Genomic DNA, 17952 nt, shown 5'->3' with positions numbered 1-17952 from the left:
CCCCTCAACTGTGAGATTCAGTCATTGCTCACCATGTGATGCATGGAGCTGGCATTATTCTTCTTGAGCCAATCGCGGAAGTAGCCTGGCCAGTGCTTCCCCGCCTCCCAGCGCAGCTGACCATTCTGGTGAGGAGACGGGATGTTGACTCTCCCCACTTATCTGTTGAGCAGTTGGCTGTGTGGGGAGGCAGAGAAGCACTGCTGGGTTATTAGCACAAGAATGATGCTGGCCATGTGTGCTGCACAGCGAGTGAACCTGCTGGTTTTTCCCCAGGCACCTGTGGTGCCAGTATTCGTATTCATATTGCCAGGGATAGGAAGACAAATATCCCATGTCTAACCAAGAACATGTGAGGAGCCAAGTTTGGGAACCACTGGATTACATGGATTAAAGAACCAGCCTTATCTGATCACTAAGAATTCAGTCTGTCCTTGAGAGTGAAGCCAAAGGCAAGAGAAATTTAGAGTCGCGAAGTGATATATATTCAACACTGAAAGCCAAGAGAGGTGTAATGAGGTGTGAATGGATTGCCTCTATATGATCATTCAGAGTTTATCCTCTGATTTCCACCATCCTATTTTCCAATACCATTTCCTTACTCACAGCTTCACTGCTCCCACTTTTCTGTCCTCAGCAAGCTCTGTCATGGTTCTTCATCCATTCGCTCCTGTTTTTGCTCATGCCTGTAATTCCTTCTCTCAGGATGCATATGTAGAGCTGCCTTAGCCACCATTTCCATCTCCCCAAAGCAGAGACCCCGCCTTCTGCTTTGCCTTTTCCCCCTGGCTCTTCTTTCTGGGCATGTCCGGACTGAGATCTTCTCATGTTAACAATTAGAAGTCACCATGCAGCTCTTTTATCTTTTTCTTTTTAACAGATGTCCCCTATAACAGATTACAAACCAGTAAGAAATGAAAAGCACCATCTAGGGGAAAAGAAAAAAAGCCTTCTGAGTAGAGAACAAAGTAGTGCATGGGGCAGGATATAATAAAAGCCTAGTTTGGAATCATTTTCTATTATTAGAGAAAGGCTAAAGAAAATCATCTGGAGCCCCAAGCCTAGAAACCATTAATCCAGTTCATGTCAGCAAAAATCACCTAAATCAAAATAGAGTCCTGTGTAAACAGTTGTAATAGTAAACTGGTATTTTGCTCTTTTGTTGCTTCTGAACAAGACGGACCTTCTCAGTAGAGCAAGACAGCCTGTCCAGGGTTGTTCAATCTCCCAATAGTTGAGAACAAGACAAACAAGCACTATTTTCATCATGTTTTCTACATTTTGCAATGGCTCAGTGCAAAAGCATTGCCTTTTCCTTTGGTGAGGAGAAACATGGATGCACACAGATACACACAGAGTAAAAACAAAAGGGGATGGGCTGATTGATCAGAGAGGAAAACAACTCATCCAATGCTACTGTATCTTTAATTCATGCAAGGCAAGCCAAATAGGGTAATGTTCCTTTTAGATTTTTTTTTTTTTTTGGGGGGGGAGTCCTAAAACATATACAATTTCTTTGAGACTGATCTCAAGCAAACAAAAATCCAAACAACAAAAAACCCTTGCCCTTTCACAGCAAGGATAAAAATGTTCACATTTTCTAACTTTTGTGCAGGACGGAACCAAGTTGGGAGATATACCCCTACTTTGCTCTTCTCTGCCCTCACAGCAGATGTGCCGCTTAAAGAACATTTACCATATTTTTCTCTCCATAAGATGCACCAAAATTTTGGGAGAAGAAAACAGGAAAAAATAATCTGTTTTCTTCTCCTAAAAATTTGGTGAGCCTTATGGAGAGGTCCCTCTTTTGGAACACACCCTAGGACCCTTTGGAGGCTCACCCAGCCCCCCCAAGGGCCAGAGGGGGCAAAATTGCCACCTTCAGGGACTCTTCTGAAGCTTCCCAAGCCTCAAAAGAGTACCAGAAGGTGGCGATTTCGCCCCCTCTGGCCCCACAGGGGGGCAGGGTGAGCCTCCAAAGGGTCCTAGGGTGTGTTCCAGGACCCTTAGGAGGCTCCCCCCACCCCCATGGGGCCAGTGGGGGGTGAAATCGCAACCTTCCAGGACCTTTTCTGAGGCTTGGGAAGGCTCAGAAAGGTCCTGGAAGCTGGTGATTTTGCCCCCGCTGGCCCCATGGGCGGTGGGGTGAGCCTCCCAAGGGTCCTGGAAGGCAGACTCAGACCCTTGGGAGGCTCCCCCCCCCCACGGGGCCAGTGGGAGCGAAATCACCAGCTTCGTTCCATAAGATGCACAGACTCCCCCCCCCCCCCCCGTTAGCTAAAGTAATGTATCTACAGACATTGGTGCCTGATATTATTAGCTGGGATGTAATGAATTTTTCCAGGATATTTCAGTACAGAACAGTAAAAGGCTGAACTAGATGAGGTAGCAGCTTTGCAATTAGAAGCATAGCTGCCTTAGTAAGAACATTTCATTATACTATGTAAACCACCCAAAGTGGCCTGGGTTGCCAGATGGGCAGTATAGAAATCAATGAATCAATCAATCAATCAATCAATCAATCAATCAATCAATCAATCAATCAATCAATCAATCAATCAATCAATCAATCAATCAATCAATCAATCAAATAAATAAATAAATAAATAAATAAATAAATAAATAAATAAATAAATAAATAAATAATCCTCCAGTGAAAATTAGCAGCCTTGCAAGCTGCAAATTAGTTTGCTGTTGTTTGGTGATTGGTCATCAGGCAAACAATGATGTTTGTATGTAGATTGTGCTAATATAGCAGCTTTGAAGAATGCCTTGCTTCAGAGATAGTATTTTAGCTCGTAATTTCAAAGCTGGAGTCTTGTCTAGTTTTTCTCTGAGACTTTGTTGTCTCAGCTAAATGTATCCTGTGCCTTCCTGTACTGAATCTATGAATTGCATTTATGAATGACCTCTGGCAACCAACAGATATTTATAGACATTGATACATTTACTGTAGATGGTTGTTGTGGGTTTTTCGGGCTCTTTGGCTGTGTTCTGAAGGTTGTTCTTCCTAACGTTTTGCCAGTCTCTGTGGCTGGCATCTTCAGAGGACAGCACGTTTAGAGTTTCTCCCTTTTCTCTTTTCAGATCTGCCAGTCCAGGGCCCAACACGTATGAGCGTTAGTGGACCCAGTGGGCGTTCTGGTGCACTTTCAGGTATTTCAGAGGATGTTGAAGTGGTGCAAGTGAAACGCAAGATATTTGGCAACCGTATCATCTCTGTCAACTTCCTGGTCAATGACCTCTATTTTTACCTAGAGGTGGAGAAGTGAGTGAGCCTCTGTTCTTTCTCCCTCTAGTCTATGCCAATCAGTGTTCTTGTATCACAGGAGTAGGTCCCCAAATGACTTGTTTATTTATTTATTTATTTATTTATTTATTTATTTATTTATTTATTTATTTATTCAATTTCTACCCCGCCCCTCTAGACAACGTCTACTCGGGGCGGCTTACAAACATTAAAACACATTAAAACAATGTAGAAAAATAACTAACATAATTATTATAATTAATATTATCCAAGATGGCAACATCTTCTATCCACTCTGGTTTGGCCCCCAGCAGATGAAATGGCAGCCCTACCTCTTGTTCTGGAAGTAGCTCTGTAGATGGCCATCTCATAGATTACTGAGCGCCATGTTGCCTGGGGATTTTTAGAAGCTGTAATCCGAAGAAGTAAGCTTTCTGAACTCCAGAAACCAGGCTGGGTGGAACATGGTGTTTTCACTCAGTGCAGTCCGTCGGCTGGCTACCTACAGTCAGTTTCTAGTGAGTGTTCCACTTTCCAGGCTCTTTGCAGTACTTTATATATTTAAAAATACTTTTAGCCCGCCTTTCTCCTTATAAAAGGACCCAAGGCAGCTTTCATCATTGAAAGACAATATTTAAAGCTGAGAACAATGAGTATATAATGGTGGTTTACATCATTAACTGGGAGGAGCTTCTGCCTGCTTGGGTTGGCCTCAAGTCTACATGACTGATAAGAACCAGTATGGGACCAGTATGTGGTTGTTTTTCAATTATCAGCACTGAAATGCCTAGAGGAGGGTGTGATGCATTGTTCAATCTGAATTTAGCTGTCTCTGACAACAATGTTATCCAGCCTCAGGTTTTGTGACTGAGTTTTCCTCTCTATCACCCGGACTTTCTTATTAGTTCTTGCTCTTATTACAGGTTTTTCCACCTGGCTGACTCAGTGGTGGTGCTGACCACCCTGGGATTGTATACAGAGAAAGATATTGCCTTTCTGAAGAGCAAAGTGGCCACCATCAACAAACTGTTTTTGAATTCAGACATCCCACCTAAACTGAGGGTAAGCGTGGGGCAGCAGGGCCAGTGACAGTGGGCCAATATGCTCTCTTCAAGGCAACAAAGTAGAGTCCGCTGGGACCTTCTGGCTGCAGCCTCAAAAATACATGCGTTCACTGAGGGTAGGGAGGAACTCTCTGCCATCTCAAAATGGTGGAAAGTAGCAGGCATTCATGTTCTTTCAGATTTCACCCCTCACTGCCTGCACAGGGACAGTGATGTTTATAACATTCGCTGACAGAAACAACATTGGGAGCCCAGGGAAGCAGCCGTTCCCCTCCTCCCAAATAAATGCATGCACCCTTGTGTATCAGATTGGATGTAAGCAATTAAGATGTAAGGGGTATCTAGTGGCCTTAAGCACTGTCTGATTATTGTTATAAAGCTTGGCGGTTTAGGTATCTGGCTGTGGAGCTAAAGGTTGGGAGTTCAATACCCCACTGCGCCTCCTGTGAAAAGAGCCAGCCTGTGGGCAAGCTGCACAGTCCCAGGATGCCCCCAGAAGATAGGAATGGTAAACCACTTCTGTGTAGTCTCTACCTAGAGAACCCTGAAAAGAGTCACCGAATGTCAGAATTGACTTGAGCGCCCATTTTTATTTTTTTTATTGTAAGAGGTAAAACATATTGGTTTAAAGCAGGGGTGGGTTTTTTTCAGTGGGTTTGGGAGAGCAGTTTTCATCTGCATTGATTAAACAATTCAATCTATGATTGATCTACAGCTGCTAAAAATATTAGAACAACACAGCAGATAACAATCACAGCAAAACCAAGGAGGCTAGTGTCTTGGTAAGGGAAATCACTGAAACTTCTCCCTGCTGTGGCAAACCCCACTGCATGACCAAGCACTTGCTTGGTTGCACAGCCAGTCTGGCAATCAGTGCAAAACTGGGCATGCGGGAGCATTGGGAATGCTTATGAAATCATCCTTCCACACTTTGCATAACGGAACAGGGTCATCGTGGCCCATGAGTCTTTCAGCATCCTATTTGGCACAAGCTTCCATGGATTGCAATCACAATGCATCTGAGGAATGAGAGTGCATCTATCTATCTCTCCTGCCAACCTAGCAGTTCGAAAGCATGTAAATGTGAGTAGATAAATAGGTACCACCACGGTGAGAAGGTAACGGTGTTCCGTGTCTAGTCGCACTGCCACGTGACCACGGAAACTGTCTATGGACAAACACTGGCTCTACGGCTTGGAGACAGGGATGAGCACTGCCCCCTAGAGTTGGACACGACTGGACTAAATTTCAAGGGGAACCTTTACCTACCTACCTTCCTTCCTTCCTTTGGGACCAATTACCTGCAAAGGTGCCTCTATCCTCTCCATAGACAGTTCCACATGCAGGCTTCAGGCTTCTATTCAGCCTTTTGTTTTAGAGATAGGATCTTAGTGACCAGACAGCCTGCCAAATCACTTGTTCTTTGAAACATTTGTCTTTGTTTGTGTGCCCTGATGGATGTTTGCACTTGTGCCACCCACTGAACATTCTGGCTTCTTTTCCACGGCCAGGTCAACCTCACAGATGCACAGGTGGCTCAAATCCGGAGTCAAATTGCTGAAGGTGTGCTGAACAGGACCCTTTATCATGTTGCCATCATCTCTATCTTCCCGATTTTATTACACTTCTGGAAGAAGTAAGTATCGCTCCTCTCTGCTTTTTAAAAATTTCATCAGCCATTCATTTACTAAATGAAAAATTAATATTCCCCAACGAAAAGTTAGTCCTCAAATGCAAATCATCAGCATAGTTATCCAATCCAAAGCCTGAACTGGCAAAATGGAAACCCAACAGCATTGTGTTAAAACAGTATCAGTGGGACTGTTACCTGTTCGTCCTTTTGTTTCTGCACAACTGCCCTGATCATGGAGGAAGTCCATGTGTGTGGATAAAGATCATAAACAGATCCACTGATTCAGGGCTGAAGTCTTTGCAGGCTGACAGTGTTGTCCCTACTGTTAGGCAATGCAAGGCAGCTCCCATAACCAGATTTTGGGGATCACGAAAGCACACAAACGGTTAAGTGTTTGTTTTTGTATTTTTATTGCTGGGGTGGAGAGAGGTGCTTGTGAGGTTTACCATGTCACTTGGCTGCCTTTGGGAACCATGACTCCTGCTGAGGGTAGTTGCAGGTTCACTAACTGGAGGTTTCCAATCAGTTTCTATTCTTTGAGCCCTGATGAAGAAAGACTGTCACTGGTGCCTTAGTGGGCTCATTGTATATAGATGATTGACTGACAGGGACATAACATAAGACCTTATGGCAAAAGGAAGCATGCCAATGCACATGTGAGCACATAACTTATCTATCAGTGTCAGTATGGGCAGTGTAGCAATAGATCAGAAGACAAGAGGGACAACATCAATTACCTGTTTCTACTTCTGCTGCCCCCTGTGAGCGATCAGCTCTCCTAAGAGTTGCTTGACCGTTCGGACAGAGAGTAATTAGAAGCCTGTGCCCCCTCATTCAGCTGAGTTGAGTCCTGGTAACCTCAGCCAAGGGCCGCCCCAAACCTTCTGCTTACAAGTCTGCCCTAAAAAGATACTTCAGCAACCTTAGAAAATTCCAAAAAATAAAAACACACGAGCTATGTAGTCTTTAGACTCACTGTGCTCAACAGGATAGGACTCAGTAGCGTAAATGTGGCCAAAATTTCCCCCTCAGGGTAATACTAAGACAGCTATACTGTTCAAGAAGCCAATTGATTTTTATATTATTATTTTATTTAAAAAGATATAAAGATTTACAAAATAAAGTCACTTTAATGCATAAGCAAGAATATTACCATTTTCAAGGCTTCATACAAAATAGAAATGAAGTAACAATTCTTTTTAAATCCAAAAAGACTAAAAATCTTTAAAAAAAGCTCTATTAGGGTAGGCAAGAGGCACAAAGCCCCCCTTTCTCCCTACGTCTCTATCAGTCCTTTACCTGCACTGCCCAGCAGGCAAAAAGACCTAGAAAAACAGTAGTCCAGAAAGAAAGAAAGAAAGAAAGAAAGAAAGAAAGAAAGAAAGAAAGAAAGAAAGAAAGAAAGAAAGAAAGAATGAATGAATGAATGAATGAATGAATGAATGAATGAATATTGTCCATAGTAAAAGTTCCTTTTTCAAGCTTCGCTGGAACCCCTCTTCTTCTTTGTCTCTCACACTGTCATCCAATCAAGGCACGAGGTCAGGTAAACAGTTCCTCCTCATCTTCTTTCTTCTCTTCTCATGGGAACAGGTGTTGTTGTCCTTAACACATGTGCAGCTCCGCCATAACAAATGCCCAGTCTTCTTATCTAGAAATGTTCTCTTCAGGCCTACAAGAAAACATTCCCGCACTCTCCGGAAAATACACTGTCAGCATGCAGAATCATTTATACAGAGAACCAATATGGAATCCTTTTTACATTGTTCACTACTACATATCCCATCTTCAGTACAAGATTTAATCCACATAAACCAATCCATGACAACTACCTCCTTAGGCAGGTAGTTGCTTGTGCAGGTTTTGCACATTTCTCCATTTGTAACAATGCCTCTGTAATGACAGGGTTGCACAGACAGAGCAAAATCTTTCAGGCATTGTACATATCACACTACCAAAAATGTGTGAATCCACATGATCTTGGTGCAGTTCTTTGTGTTCAACTATGTTCAGTCTCTCACTCCAGACCTGCACTGGTCACTGTGCAGTGAGCCATCCACCAGCTATGTATGGCGGCTCAGCAGGAGTGTGAAGACCCATCTGGCCAGCTGGTGCAGCCCATCCCTTGAGACTGTCCCTGCCACCAACAACACTTGATTAAGTCTGTTGACCTTGGTTTTGTCAATGAAAAACACATTTACCTTGCAGGTACTGCCATTGGAAGGTGATGAGGGGCTTCAAAAAAATTAAGTCAGAAAAGGTGGTCCTTTCTCCATCATCACCAACACTACAACTTCCCTCAAAAAAGCCAAGCAGGAAACTCAGTGGTTACAGTGGAGGTAAGCAAGGTGTGGTGTTTCCATGCTCTGTTGATTGCATTTTATCATACACACATTACACCCAAGTGTTTCATGTCTGTGCATGTGTACACATACATCCCAATAATTCACAATAATTAGCATCTCTTAACATTGTATGACACATTATACAAAAATTCAAAATATTTGGAACACTTCTGTTGTTGAACCCATATAGCTGAACTACAGTATTTAGTTTTCAGTCCGCCATTCTGCTAGTCTTATTATTCTCTCTGAATGGTAGCAATATGCGTCTCTTTTCTTGCAACTGCAGAGGCAAGTCACTGTTCTATACTCAATGAAATTATATTCAGTTTTATCATTTTGACAGCCTTATCTTTGTTGCTACAGTTAAGAGATGGGTAATAAAGAATCTCTCTCACCTTCTGACAATTTATTGTAAATATCTTAATAATATTTCCAATGGAATAATTCCCAATTATATATAGCTACAGGCAAGAATCCTATTGGTGGTCATGTAAGGCATGCATACGAGTTGCAGGCAGTTTATAAGGTGCTGGAGTGCATCACAGTTGCATGCTTAAGCAACCATCTGATTGTACATTAGTAGGAACTAGCAGTGGCAAGTAACAACCTTTACATTGAACATCAGAAGGATTTCAGCCATAAATAGCAGCACATAAATAACTAGGCGGAAAAGGCAAAAATCATTTTGTGCCCTAACACAAACTTAGAAAGGCAAAATGTGCCCCATGGAAGGTTCTGGGGTATTGTTTGCTATTGGGTGTGTGTGTCAAGAAACATTTATTGAAGGGAACAAATTCCAGGGTGGGCCAGATAGTCCTGGATCTGCAGACGTGACCTGTTTCTACCCTACTATCCATAGTAGCTAGAATACCATTTTCCAGGAAGTGGTGAATGCCGCTTCTTCAGGATATTTTCATGTAGCTTGAAGTATTGGTTGCAAGTGGTATGAAGACCTGAGTCTCTAGAAACACATACTGCAACAATGAAACCCTGGGATGAGCACAGTGTATTTTGTCTGTATTTTGAGTAGTAGACAGAAGATACTGGGTCCAAACTGCTGTGATATATCTGTATGATTTGGTTCCATATATCTCTGGGGAGTTATTTCGTTAGCTTGTGTAGCTCTTTCTGGTATTCATCAGTAGGGCTTGTGGATAGGAGCCTGTAAAACGGCGCACTAGATAACTCTCTGAGTTTCCAAGATGTTTGTGAGGACTATAGTTCTGCCTTTGGCAGCCTCTTGACAAATGATGTTGGGATTGTTTTTCAGGCTTGGGGTGGCATCACTTTCTTTATTGCTCTGATTACATGGTGAATTATGTCTCTGGCTGTTTATCTCAGCCTGGACATGTCGGCAGAAGCACTCTGCAAAAATCTGTATTCTATTGTTCAGGTGTATCCATGTAGATTTCCCCTTCCTGCAGAGTTAAAACACATTTTTAAAAGCTGAGTTACCATGTTAGAGTTATTTAAAATGTCTGAGTGGATTTCCCTGGTCTGCTTCTGATATGGCTATAAGAACAGGAAGGTGGGGTGCTGCTACCAAAAAGCCCCTCCTTTTGGCAGGGCCCCAAGAACAATGCCTAAGAAGATTCTAAAGACATAGCAAGCATGAATAAGCAAGCTTAAATTGTTGTTGTTTTAAAATCAGGGTCTTGTTTCCAGTCTTTTGTAATTTTTTTGCTCCTATCTGTCATCTTTCTGCAACCAGGAACTAGTACCCTGAGAAACAATTGTTTTTGGTTATATATCATTGCTTTCTGGTTGTATACCAACTGCAAATTGCAATGAGCAACATTCTTAAGACAGCATATGACATATTACATTATGTTTAGAAATTAGACTATATTCCTTTGCCTATCCCTGATGGCCTTTTAATGGTGAACATAATCTGGTGAACATAAAGAAGTGGATGCAAGGCACCGACACATAAAAAACGCTGGCTTCACTATAACAATTTTTGCATCTCTTAAAATCCCTCAGATGTATTCCCAGAAAAGATATCTTCCAATTTGATTTATTTATTTATTAGAGATGGTTCATGGCTACCTGCAAACGATGAACCATCAGAAGGTTTTAAAAAATGGACTACGAACTGGTTCTTTTTTATTAAAAGTTCATGCCCGTGGGGTGGGGGGAACTAAACCCCCCTTCCCACTGCCCTTGTCACATTCCCCTACCTTTTGCTGCCACCACCACTACCGCCATCTTGAGAGGCAGCCTGCCCTGGCCAGGCTTTCTCTTCTCTGTCTTTTTTTTTTTGTTTTTAGACAAGCAGGCCGACGCACAGATGCAGCCCAGCCTGCCAGCCTCCTCCCGAATGGGAAAAGAGAAAGGGAAAGGAAGGAAAGGAAAGGAAGTCCTGCTGCCCTTAAAAGAGAGAGAGAGAGCGTGCCTGGCAGCCGGCTTGTGGGAGCCAGCTGGAATGCCTCTCAAGAAAACAAAAACAAAACAAAAACAAACAAAAAGACAGGCTGCCTCCCAAGATAGTGGTGGCAGAGGTGGAGGAGGAGGTGGCAGCAAAGAGTAGGGAGGTAGTGGGGGCAGTGGGAAGGGGGGTAGGGGAGCAATGGGGAGGAGGTGGGAGGAACGGACCAGGAAGTTCGGGGAATTACTTTAAAAGTTCATGGTTCAGGTTGGTTCAGGTTCACCAGCTGGCACAAACCAGAACTTACCCAAACCAATGAATCACTGATTTTCCACGAACCCCTGGTTCATTTTTTGGTTCATGCCCATCTCTAGTTGTTCCTTTGGAAAAACAGGATGAAACAAATATGGAAAATCAGCTCTTCCTCCAAGAAGCCCCAAGGGGGCAATGTTGTCCTTTTGACTTGTTTCAGACTTTCTGGGAACTTTAGAAGCACACTGTTTTAAATGCTGTACACTTTTCAAGTCCTTTGACATGTAATACATGCAGATGTATCTTAATAATAGTCTAGCTTGTATCCAGGAGATGAATTTTTAGCTGACCAATGTCTGAAAAGAATTTTTTCAAAAATATATATCTCAGCCTTATATACCACCTCATACACTCTCCAGGCAGTTTACAATTTAATCATGCAGGCTACACAATGTCCGACTTTGAAAATGTCAACCATTTAACATATTTGGCTTATAAGGATTTCTCAAATAGTCTATTGTAATACTTCATTTTTGGATGACTTCAAACCTGAACTCTTTTCAGAACAGTTTAGCAATATTCTGTAGCACTTCATCTTTTAACCATCCTTTTATTGGTGGCAATGTTGTAGCTGTTTTGGAGAAGACTGAATATTGAGATTGGCAAGCATTATATTCAGATTTATTTTTTTTTTTTTAATCAGAAGATCATCCAATCATCAGATATACAATCCTCAAAGGAATCCAGCTCCTATTGCCTCAGCCCAAGGAGGAAACAGAGGAAACACTTGGCGAGAAATGTAAGTTATAATGCAGTAGGAAAGGACACAGTGACCTATGAACTGGACTGATCCTGGTTATATGGAAGCCTCCAACACAAGCCTAGTCACCCTCTTTTTCTATCCCCGTTCCATGGTTAATCATTTTAACATGGGCCCCATCTTTGCAAGGGTCTTGTGGTCATACTGCAGTTCTTAAGATGATAAAAAGAAAGTAAGCTATTAAATTATATGATCACCAGCACAGCAGAACATATCTCAACCACTTCCAATCTGATCCAAAATAACAGGTTGGACTGTTAAGAGATTTATGTGTTGTGATGCGCAGGCTCAAATAGCAGAACTGATCCCTCAAGTGCTGAAGGATCTGTGATTGTCACAGCAAGTGTATTTGTGTCATGCAGTTTGGCCCATACTCTCAAGAGGTTTAATGTCAGGACGAGTTGTAGGCAAAACCCCACAGATAGGCAGTGGAACTTCCAAGTGTAAATCCAGCTGTGTTTATTACATGACACCCCAGGCACTCCAGGCAACTAAGCCAAGACTGGTGCTCCAGAGAGCAGCCTGTATTGGCAATCCGGTCAATTAAGCAGGGGGCAGGGATGGAGAGCAATCTGGATAGCTATCCAGCACCATTGCTAGGGAGGCTTTGACTTTGAATCCTGGTTTGATTTATCAGGGTTCTTGCTGTAATTCCTCTAAGTGCCAGTCAGGCCAGAACAGGCCAGTAAGCATGAGGCAGAGCCTTCTGAGACCCAACAGAGAACAAGGCCAGAAAGATGTAGAGACTTGATTTGGAAATTGGATGGTCACAATGCTTCTACCCAGAGGCTGGAAAACTTACTTTTCTGGACTAGAGTTCCAAGACTCCCCCAGCTAGCATGGCCACTGGATATGCTGGATGGAGGATTAAAGGAGCTTGTGGTCAGCAAAACCAGAGGTGTTGATTCCAGATTGAGTAGAAGAGATGAAGATGGGTCCAGATCAATGGTTGGTACCAGGAAAATCAGTAGAAATCCCAGATGAGTGTTGATGGTAGAGGAAGAGATAATGGAGTGGTTGAGTTGAGCACTGCAGTTGATACTGAAGCAGGCAAAGGAGCTTAATTGACCTGCACATTGGTGGATAATGCGGGCAGAAACTAATTGAATAGGTCCATACCTGTTGCTGACGAGGATGGAATGGTTGACACTGGAGACAAAGTTGGATGTTTAGCACGTGTATCTACCTTTTAAACTCTAGACTTCTTAGTCTTAGATGCCTCTGAGGGTGCTAGACTAGAAGGGCACTTTGGGAGGGGCTTCTCATATCTAGGTGCAGATGGAGTTCTTCCCATGTAGGCGGAGGAGAATTCTGCACAGCAGGGGAATCTGAAGATGCCATTGTAGTTACCCATGGAGCTCTTGATACTGGTGGTGTGCCTCCATGGTTGGTATCAATGAAAAAGATTCCTCTTGTCGATACCAGTCTGGAAGAGAAGTTCTGGTTGCTTTCTTATGTATAAGGGAAGATTCTGAGCCACCTGTTCTGCTGTCTTGAGGGACTGTTCCCAAAGGGGAAAAAAACTGAGCTTTGATTTCTGAGGCGCAGGACCTGCTTGGTAAGACTCTTGTAGATATGACAACGTTAGGCCAGATGGATTTCCCTTAACCAAAAAAAGGCAGCGGGTACGCTGATCAATCAATGTGATGCTCCTGTCCCAGGAGATGCATGTCTTGAATAAGGCCGTAGAGGCCATGTGATCAGGTGAAGCTCACTGTGAAAAAAAGAGAGAGAAATGAGAAGGGGAAAACATTTTAAAAATAAATAAGCAAGGGAAGGAAAGTGAAGGTCAACAAAGAACAAGAACAATGATGAAAAGATGAACAACGAAGAAGAAGGAAAAGTGGAAGGCTCAGCAGAGATTGCTCCTAACATGTTGCTCCAATGATGGCAAGAAAGGAACTAAAGGAAATTGTCTGGGCACACTGGTACATACATGAATGGAGGGTGTGGGTGGGGCTTTCACCCAGTCCTTCTAGGGAATGTTCCAGAACAGGCTCTGCGCAGGCACAAGACCCAATTGTGTGATCCACAGCACCCTGAAGAATTGCAGGGAACCCAAGTAGTTGGAGATGACCTAAACAGCACCTTCTTTAACAGGGAAGGAGGAAGTAAATTTACTGATGTCTCAATTGTGGGGTATGGAAGAGGTATAACGTCTCTCTTTTCTTTCCCCCTTTCCCCTCCTCAGCTTCATTTGGAAGTCTGGCCCCTTTCCAAAAGTCTTCCTCATATGCAAGTATATCTTTCGGAAAGTCTTCTTCAGCGCTCCATGTGTCACAAAGACGGTAGGTATCTGTGAAACAAGTTGGGTCCCCTTATTGGGAGAAAGGCAGCCTATAAATAAAACAAACAAATGAATAAAATAAATAAATTTGTCTCTGGTACAGACTTGAACTGAGGGCATATGGGGTGCAAACAGAGATAGTATATGTGTGAAGTAAATGAATGTGGAGCAGTTCTCTCACCCCCATGACTGTAATATGGCAAAAAGAGGGAACCTTGCCTGGGCTGTTTCTCTTTATTCTGAAATGCCCCACAGCGTATCAACGTTATATTTGCAAAATTCTTCCAAGCCTTTTTAAAGGCTGTGACTTCCTGCCACGAAATCTTAGGAACTCTTCTTCCACCAGGAGTCCTTCAGGTGTATTGGACTACCATGACCAATAGCCATGCTGGTTGGGGATTATAGGAGCTGAAGTTGAACACATATGAAATACAGCCCTAGGCCTACAAAAAGTCTGCAAACAAAGAATTCTTGGCATTTTAAGAAAGCTGCCATTTTAAAGATTCTTTCAGAGATGCCACAAGTATCAAGCTGAATTCAAACTGGTTTCCGTGTATAGCGCATAAATGCCCACTCTGCAAATACAATCATGTTATTATCATGGTGCGATGCTGATGTACCTTTGATAGTCTATATCTGATGGCCTTTTATGTTCATTGTGCCACACCTGTAATATTAAAACAACACCGTCAATGTACATGAGCAGGCTTTGCTTCAGTGCTGCTCTTAGATGAAGGATGGCCAACTCCTCCAGCATGGGTGGGAGATGGGAAGAGGTCATTACTGCTTAGAAGACACACCAATAGGTGAAGAAGTTGAAAGCTGTTCTCTCATTTTGTGCAGACCAGATTTCAAGCAATGCACCACATATTTCTTGGAAACTTTGCTATGTTTTATTACATTTTATCTCAGCTTTTTCCAAATTATCTTAGAAAAGTATCTGCCTCCTTAATGTTTTTTCCCACCACAGACATGACTGAGGGGATGACTGGCCCTAAAGTGATTGTTTACAACTGTGCAAGCAATTAATGCCTATGTTCTAGGTCTGTTTCTTTGCGGCTTCTGTAAAAAAAAAATCTAACTCTGAGGAACTAAAACATCTTCCTGTGAGGCATGAGGGTCAAGAAACACAAATATTCATAGGATTTCTTAAGAGCAAAGTGGGTTTGTGTTATTTGCAATCTTCATCTGCTTCTCTCAAGAACATTGTCCAGCTTTTTGCGACGCATGAGCTACAAAGAGCGCTGGTGCGCTCATGCTCTTCTATTCCAGCTGCATACCCTCACGAGCACTGCACGTGCACAGAGGGGGGTGCAGGGTCGTATATTTTGGCTAGGAAATATTAAATATTGTTCTGATTTTTCCTACACAGGTTGTCAACAAGTCAAGATTTTCCCAAAAAAGTACCATGACCAACCACAATGATTATGCCAGCAGTCTTTTCCCACTGGATGATGAAACTCTGTGGCAGGTCAGGACTGGGGCCCTTTGCTAAAACTCCAGAAAGTCACATGGGTTGTAACAGGTAAAGTGAGAGAGACTTCCTGCAGTATCATCTCTCTTGCGTGATGTTTTCTGTTCCCTGCAATAGATGTCCCTAAACAAACAGAAAAGAGAGAAAATAAACCTTCAATATGAAGAAGTTTTGTATTTTAGTAGAAGGGATAAGATGTTTCTGTGTGCTTTGTGTAGATATCTGTATGAAGCATAGCAAGGATCAATAGCTTGGACCCAAAGGCATTCAATGCTTTATAGATTAAAACTAGCACTTTGAATCATGCCCAGAAATGGATGGGCAGCCAGCAGAGCTGCTGTAGCAGGGGAGTGATGTGATTTCTATGCACTTTCTGTGCACTCTCCCCACTCAACATGCCAATACAGGTATAGGGAACACCTGATCCAAGCCATGACAACAGTATGGTGCTAAATTAGGGCAATGGGCTGAGAAATTTTTAAAATGAAAAACTTTAGTACAGTGGTGCCCCGTATAGCGAGGTTAATCCGTTCCGGATTAACCTTCGCTATACGAAAACATCGCTGTGCGGGGCAGGAAAACCTATTGGAACGCATTAAACTTAGTTTAATGCGTTCCAATAAGTGTCTAAACTTACCCCCTCCAGCGATCTTTTCGCTGCGGCGGCCATTTTATAATGGCCGCGGATGGCCCGAAATGCCCCCCCGCAGCGTTTTCGCGACCTCCCTAAGCAAGGGGAGGGCGCGAAAACGCTGATAGGGGCCATTTCGGGTCATCCGGCAGCCATTTTGGAGCCGCCGATCAGCTGTTCGGCGGCTCCAAAATGGCCGCCGGAGCCCCAATCGTCGCAAAGCGAGTGCGGCAATTGGGGCTGATCCGTATAGCGATCCCCAAAAAGGGATCGCTATACGGATTTTTCGTTAAGCGGTGCACTCGTTAAGCGAGGCACCACTGTATTTTGAATCCAGGATTCTTTTTTTCCCTTAAGGTGCGTATCAAAGTGTATGCAACTTGAGAGGGAAAAGAGGTGGAAGTGGGTGGACAATTATGTATACATTGAAGTGTACCCGATCACAACCTACCCCGTGGTGTGGATAAGAAACAGCAGATTTCCTTGTAGTAAGCTTTAAAAGCAGGAACAAGTTGTCTGGATGTTTTTGTTGTGGTTCCAGTCATAAGAAATAGTAAATCACTGACACATTGAAGAAGGTTCACATCCAAAAGCATCAATGGTTTCTGCTAATTCAGAAGTAGCACAGCTTTCAAATTAATACAGTATGTAACTCCAGAACAAGAACCAAATTGGTGCTAGGAACATAGAAATGTGCTCATTTATTTCTTTCTTTTCTGTGATAAAATATTTTGATGAAAGCTAGCTGACCAAGATTTATTTGAATAACCAAGAGACTTTGCTAGGAAATTTTCCTGTTCCATAATGAAGTTTTCTGGGTGTTGTGAAAAGGCAGGATTGTCAGTAAAATACTCACCTGGGTTCCTGTTTGTGGCCCGATGAGTCCTGGGATGCCAGGATGAGTCCTCGCTCTGCCATATTGGAGTCCAGGAAATCAGCCAGCAGTGCTACGGGGCAGAACTCCTAGCCTGGTGGACTTGACTGTTATGGATTTCAATCCAGTCTGCCAGTTAGGAATATAAAGGAGGCTCTGAGCTCCTCTCTAGTAGTCTTCATGTGGACTTCAGCCACTTACCCTCCCCTTGCTCAGCAGGCTGTCTATGCATTTTGGGGAGAGGTGGGTGTTCTACAGGGATCTTTGCTTGCATGGTTGGCTATTTTTGTAACTGTTCTATTGGTGGCAATGGAAGAAAGAGAGATAATTTTGAGCACAGGAGCAGATAATTGGTGAGGAATATAGGCATTCAGCCCTATCCTAGGCAAAGAATCCCCTCCGTGTGTGGATCAGGGAGAGGGTGGACAGATGTGCAGGAGGGACACCAGTTGGGACCAATGGGCTTCACACCTGGGGGAGGACATTCCCACCTATGGTCACCAACCCTTCCCTTGGGTCACCAAGCCGCACATTAGGAAGGTGGGCATTGGACGGCAGATGGGTCATCTGATGCAGGGTCTGCTCCTCATGCTGTCCAAAAAAATTTCTGCTGCAAACAAACCAAGTGACGGCCTTTATATATCTATTATCAACCTGTCCTTTCAATAAAAACAAACTTAAAAGTAACTAGTGTATCTTTTCCTGGGGGTATCTCACCTGCGTCCACAATATGCCATCTTTTATAACACCATCAGCGAGGCCTTCTTTCATTGTGCAAAAATCTGCCCCATTATCTACATTTCGAATGGTCTGGGATGCTAATAGGTCATCTGATCCACATTGTTTGTTCTTCATATTTTTCTCCCTAACGGAATGGGATCAATCTAAATCTAAAAAGAACCAGATGTGTTAATAAGGAATACATGTGCTTTGGTCCTTGTGATGGCTGTGGGG

General features: G+C 43.1%; 1 protein-coding gene and 1 long non-coding RNA gene across 2 annotated transcripts in view; one reads left to right on the top strand and one right to left on the bottom strand.

The window, feature by feature from the left end:
• The window catches only part of RGSL1 (regulator of G protein signaling like 1), a 36584-nt gene extending 20439 nt beyond the window's left edge, over positions 1-16145 (top strand). The window contains exons 15-21 of the mRNA XM_020789736.3: positions 3088-3268; positions 4174-4312; positions 5826-5950; positions 8156-8286; positions 11616-11711; positions 13924-14020; positions 15392-16145. Coding sequence (XP_020645395.3) covers positions 3088-3268; positions 4174-4312; positions 5826-5950; positions 8156-8286; positions 11616-11711; positions 13924-14020; positions 15392-15431 — 809 coding nt within the window. The 3' untranslated portion in view covers positions 15432-16145. The remainder of the gene's footprint in view (positions 1-3087; positions 3269-4173; positions 4313-5825; positions 5951-8155; positions 8287-11615; positions 11712-13923; positions 14021-15391) is intronic.
• Positions 11331-13926, bottom strand: LOC144588869 (uncharacterized). Its single transcript, XR_013544607.1, has 2 exons — positions 13669-13926; positions 11331-13446 (listed from the first exon to the last, which is right to left on the bottom strand). It is a non-coding gene; the product is annotated as an uncharacterized LOC144588869 (long non-coding RNA).
• Positions 16146-17952: the final 1807 nt, after the last annotated feature.

Source organism: Pogona vitticeps, chromosome 4 (assembly GCF_051106095.1).
Source record: "Pogona vitticeps strain Pit_001003342236 chromosome 4, PviZW2.1, whole genome shotgun sequence".
NCBI lineage: Eukaryota > Metazoa > Chordata > Lepidosauria > Squamata > Agamidae > Pogona > Pogona vitticeps.
The sequence above is the reverse complement of the archived record's forward strand: the minus strand, read 5'-3'. Positions and strand labels throughout refer to the sequence as shown.